Source organism: Octodon degus, unplaced genomic scaffold (genome assembly GCF_000260255.1).
Source record: "Octodon degus isolate 3935 unplaced genomic scaffold, OctDeg1.0 scaffold00156, whole genome shotgun sequence".
Taxonomy (NCBI): Eukaryota; Metazoa; Chordata; class Mammalia; order Rodentia; family Octodontidae; genus Octodon; species Octodon degus.
Genome location: NW_004524732.1, coordinates 4,903,837 through 4,909,500, shown reverse-complemented (window position 1 = coordinate 4,909,500; position 5,664 = coordinate 4,903,837). Strand labels below are relative to the sequence as shown.

The following is a 5,664-nucleotide window of genomic DNA, read 5'->3' as shown; positions in this document are numbered from 1 at the left end:
TTTTTTTTTTTTTTTTTTTTGAACTGGGGATTGAACTCAGGCCCTTGCACTTGCCAAGGAAGCACTTATTCTGTTGAACCATCTCCCCGGCCAATTGTATTTTTTGTTTGTTTTCTCCTGCCTCAGCCTCCCAAGTACTGGGATTATAGGTGTGCCACTATGCTTGACCAGATCTACCAAGTATAAACTATAGTTTATTTAATTTACTTGGTACAGGTTCTTGCTACACAGCTCTCGGACTCATAGTGATTCTCCTGTCTCAGCCTCCCCAGTGCTGGGATTACAGGCGTGTGCTGCCATATGCGGGTTTGGTGGCTGGCAAGCATGCCTGGGCCAGCACTGCAGTCGGTACTGGGGATAAAACCCAGGTCCTTGTGCTTGCCAGGCAGGTGCTTAGACTGCCAAGCTACCGCCCCAGCTGGTTTATTTTATTTTATTTTATTTTTTAATTTAAATTTTATTTATTTGTGTGTGTGTGTGTGTGTGTGTGTGTGTGTGTGTGTGTGGCCAGCTCAGCCCACCAGGGGCCGGGGCTGGCTGGCATGTGGTGCTGGGGGATTGAACCGCGGTCCTTGTGCTTTGCTAAACTTGTTCTGAGTAGGTGCTTTAGACCACTGAACCATCTCACCAGCCCTGGTTTATTTTAAAGGTAGGAGAAAAAAGGGGATGAGAGAACTTGAACTTCTTATGAACAATATAATACTGTACTTGGGATTTTAGATTTTTTTTTAATTTAGGGAAGGGTCTACAGAATGTTCAGGGTCTCACTACTAGATCAGACTCTAGTGACCCACCTGTTTATAGCCTCCCAAGAGCTGGGATTACAGGCGTGTGCCCAGTGTCTCATTTGGGATTTTAAAATCTGACTTCTTTAGACTTTTTTTTTTCTTTTTTGAGACAGGGTCTGGCTATGTAATGCAGGCTGGTCTTGGGCTCACTAAGTTGTCCTGGCTGGCCTCAAACTCATAGTGATCCTTCTGCCTCAGCCTCTTGAGTGCTGGGATTATAGGTTTGTGCTACCAGTCTGACTAGGTTTGAAGATGTTATCCTTTTACCTGAGCCTCCCAGAATTCTGGGACTTATTGGGGTTTAATTTGAGTCCACAGGTCAATTTAAGTGGCTTCACCTTATTTATAGTGTTATATATTTAATATAAATATGGGTGATTATATATAATTATATGACATATAATTGGCTATCTATTTACCATCCTGTTTGTGTTCTTTGTTCTGCTTTTTTTTAATGGTACTACAGATAAAACTCAGGGCCTTGTGCTTGCCAAGCAGGCACTTACACCTCTGAGCTATCTCCCTAGCCGTGTTCTGCTTATTATTTATTCTTTTTTCTTTCTTTTTGGTTCTTAAATTTATTTTTGAGACAGAGTCTTGGTATGTAGTTCAAGCTGGCCTCATACTCATGGAGATTCTCCTGCCTCAGCCTCCTGAGTGTGGGATTACAAGTCGACACCACCATTCTCAGCTTATTGTTTTTTTCCCCTTTTGTGGCTTTTAATGGTGTTTTTTCTTCCCCTTCTCCTTTTCTCATGTGGAGACTGTAAACTGTGCTGTTATTTAATGATTTTCTAGGAGTTTTCATTTGACTAATTGAGGTCCAATTTATTTAATACAAATGTCTTCCAGATGGTTTAAAATATAAGAACACACAACTGAGCGTAGGGGCACATGCGTGTAATTCCAGAACTCTGGAGGCTGAGGCAGGAGAATCAGTGTAGCAAGTTCAAGGCCAGCCTGGGCTACATAGTGAGTTCAAGGCCAGTTTAAACTATATAGTGAGACCCTGTCTCAAAATAACAACAACAACAACAACAACAACAACAAAATGACCTACGAGAAATGTGAAGATGTCAGATATGCCAGGTTCGTGTTGCCGAAGTTGAAGAATGAATTCTAGGGAACAAAGGAGGTTAAGTGTAGGGAAATTTATTTGAGAATAGGAGTAGGGAATTAGAGGGCTGGTGAGATGGCTCAGTGGTCTAAAGCACCTACTCAGAACAAGTTTAGCAAAGCACAGGGACCGCGGTTCAATCCCCCAGCACCACATGCCAGCCAGCCCTGCCCCCTGGTGAGCTGAGCTGGTCACACACACACACACACACACACACACACACACACACACAAATAAATAAATAAAATTAAAAAAAAAAAAAGGAGTAGGGAATTAGAATAGCTCCTGAGAGACAGGAGGGGTCCCCAATGGGTTGCCAGTGAGCCCACTTCCCAAAGGAAGCTTTACAGAGCAAAATCATGAGAGGGGTACACTGTGGGTCAAAAATAAACCAGGCACATTACAAGTATGGTCACCTAGGTAACACTCATCCAGTGTAACAGGGCTTATGGGTGGTGTCATCAACCTTGGTGGATAATCTGCAGTCTTAGTCTAAGTGGGTGAGAGAAGATGGCCCAGCCCTACAAGGCAATGGGAAATCTCAACGGGATGGTGTCCGTAATCTCAGGCTTGGGTGTACTCCTTAGGGAAGCTGCATCAGTCCGACCACTGGGACTTTACTCTTCTTGACCTGCCCCCACCCCAGCTGGGATGTGTTCTTCTACACCGGCTCCTTCAGGCCAGCCCTGTCTCACTGCCTACGACATTTCTACCTAACTTAGCTGTCCACAATAGAAACATTTAAGAACACGTTAGCCCCACCGAACCCCCTCTTTTATCTCACTTTACCCAGATGGTAACCTCTTTTTGTCACTTCCATTGCTTATTGTATTTTAGAACTTTCTTTTGAAATTAATTTCCTTGTGTGTGTGTGTGTGTGTGTGTGTGTGTGTGTGTGTGTGTGTGTGTATGTGAGAAACCAGGGATTGAACTCAGACCCTTGCGCTTGCCAGGCAAGTGCTTATTCTACTGAGCCATCTTCCTGGCCCACCATTATCTGTCTTGATACTCAAATTTTTCTTGACTCGACCAGGGGCCTCCTGCTTGTTGAACCTTCCTATCTTTCTCACAGGTGCCCACTTTCCTTTGCCCTCCCTCCCTGGTTTCCAGAGACCTCTCAGGCCCATCTGGGCCTCCCAGCCCTCATCCGGGACCTGCCGTTCTGTGTGCGCGGGGAGCTGTGTCTGGAAGCCAAGATCAGGCCCCCACTGTGTTCACTTCCCTGACGGCTCGCCCCACCCTCCAGCCCTGGCAGTTCCAGCCTGGGGGCCTCTGGAGTCCAGGCTTTCCTAGGCTTGGTGATCGTGACCTCAGAAGGACAGAGATCTGCTGTCCTCCTGTGTCCCCTCAACACTCATAGATAAAGGGCCTTTCTTGGCACTGCTCAATGAGTGGCCTCGCCTTGAGGCTGGCCATGCGACCCTCTCTCTGGCCAGGCGAGGGTCCTGGTGCAGGACTGGGAAGCCCACCGGAGACAAGGCTCTTTCACCCAAGGAAGTGGGGCCTTGGGGCTGGTGGACCACAGCTGCCCAGTGTGAGGGGACAGGCTGGGCTGCACCCTGGGAGGACTGGGGAGCAGGCAGTGGTCTGCACAGGGGACCGGAGTGGCCTGCATATAAGGCAGGGCTTGCCACATACCAGCTCCTCCACTGATGTGGAGGAGGGACTCTGGTGACAAGGGCCTGGCCCCGCAAGGATGGGGCCCTCATGTTCCAGAGTGTGCCCCCCCCCCAGAGTTGGGGGTGTGCGCCCTGCACTGTTTAGTCTGGCTTCAGGGCATTAGCCCTGGGTCAGTGGGAGTGCGTACCAGGGTGTCTGAGTACCCCTCTCTCTCTCTTTCTCTCCCATGGAATGGTGCCCTGCAGGATCCTCCGAGGAAGGGACTGTGTCTCCGGAGAAGGTGCCAGAGAGGAGAGATGAGGGCAGCAAAGTGGCTCTGGTATGGCTGGCTCCTTCCTGCTCCCGGGAGCCCCTTCCCTGCCCCTCTGCCCTGAACCCGAGCCCCCCAGCTGGTGTCCTCGTTCTTTGCTCTGCCCTCCACAGAGCCATGGCTAGCTCATTCTGGCTCCTTGTCCGTCCGTCTCACAGAACTAGCCTTCCACCGATCAGGGGTTTTGTCTGCCCTATTACTGTGCCCACAGCACTGAAGGCAGGGCTTGCCACACACCAGCGGTGCTATGAATTCCTTCTTCTGCAGGGGGTTGCTGGGGATTGAGCTCAGGGGTACTTATCATTGGACTGTGCCCCTTCCATCACTGAGTGGTCCTGGCCAGCCTCAAACTTTTTTTTTTTTTTTTTTTTTTTTTTTTTGTGGTACTGGGGATTGAACCCAGGACCTTGAGCTTGCCAGGCAAGCACTTATTCTACTGAGCTATCTCCCCAGCCTGGTCTTAAACTTGTGATTTTCCTTCCTTCTGAGGAACTGATTATAGGCATGTACCACCATGATCAGCTGAATACATTTTTTTAAAAAATCCAAATGAAAAAAAAAAAATAAATATCTGAATGAATTGTGGGAGGTGCTGGGAAGGGGACAGAGCAGCTAGCAACGGCCTTTTTGAGGCTATGGTCAGGCAGGACCCAGGTCTCGGGGGCATAAAGCATCACTTAGTTGGACAAACCAGGGAGTATGAGTGTGACTCCAAGCGTGAGCTGACTGGTGGGGGGACAGTCTGGAAGCATAGCACCCCAGGCCAAGCAGGAAGGACCTGTGAGGAGCCAGATCCCCCGCCTCAGGCCCTCGGCGTGCGCCTCCTCTGATGAGGAAGGTGGAAGATGGATAATGCAGGCAAAGCGTGGCCCAAGAGGACTGTCGTTGCTGTCACTGTGGGTTGGGGGATGGACAGATCCTCCTCCAGCTTCTTCCTGTCCCTCAGGGCTCATCCCTGCCTTTGTGCTGGCAGAGGGTCTTTGCCTCACAACTGGGGGCTGGCATCCCAGCCCACGATGCGCAAGTTGAAAAGTTCGCTGGGGATGGAGGCGCAGGCGTGGTGCTGGGGAAGTCAGCCGGGACCCATTAGGGCATATCTGCTGGCATGGCATGGACAGATGCCTGGTTCCTGGGACATCAAGAGTGCTGCTGCCCTCACACGGCCGTCGCTGCCTTTCTTCTTTCCTCCAGCCTGGGCTTCCTCTCCATATGGAGCCCTGCTGGTAAAAACCAAGACTGCTTGAGGTCTGACTGGCTGGACCCTGCCTTTCTTGCCTGTGTGACGCTCTTTACTGACTTTGTAACAAAAAGCCCCCCCCCCCATATACTTCAGTGTCTTAGTTGCCCAGGTAACAGCTGCTGTTGCAGTCCTGGTTGCTCCTGACTCTCAGAAATGGTTGGTCACCGTGATGCACATTGTAAGAACCAAGACAGCCAAGTCCTCTGCCTCTGTACTTCTCCTGTCATCTCCAGAAAAGCCTCATTTTCTGGGCTTTTGGGGCCTGATATTTTGAGAATGATTATCAGTGCTGATGGATGGAAAAGAAATCTGCCTCAGAATCTTGGGTGTCATTGTGGTGTTTCTGCTTGCCATAGCAATCTCGTGGTTACCTTTTCATCCCTAAGATAATGGGGACTGGTGGATTGCTTGGGTGTTGGTTAACGTGTTCCCCTTCTAGGAGGAGGACAATGTATGACTGGCGCATGCCAGAAGTTTGTGGAAGAGCTGCTAATGTGGACTTCCAGGCTGAAATATCGGGATCCTTTCTTTTCATGTCTCCTCTCCTCTCCTCTCCTCTCCTCTCCTCTCCTCTCCTCTCCTCTTCTCT

At 49.5% G+C, this 5,664-nt stretch overlaps 1 protein-coding gene across 3 annotated transcripts in view; it reads left to right on the top strand.

Moving 5' to 3' along the window:
- The window catches only part of Mroh7 (maestro heat like repeat family member 7), a 53,584-nt gene that overhangs the window by 14,139 nt on the left and 33,781 nt on the right, over window positions 1-5,664 (top strand). For all 3 annotated transcript variants that reach the window (XM_023702646.1, XM_023702647.1, XM_004642600.3), the window contains one exon: window positions 3,771-3,844. In XM_023702646.1, coding sequence (XP_023558414.1) covers window positions 3,771-3,844 — 74 coding nt within the window. The remainder of the gene's footprint in view (window positions 1-3,770; window positions 3,845-5,664) is intronic.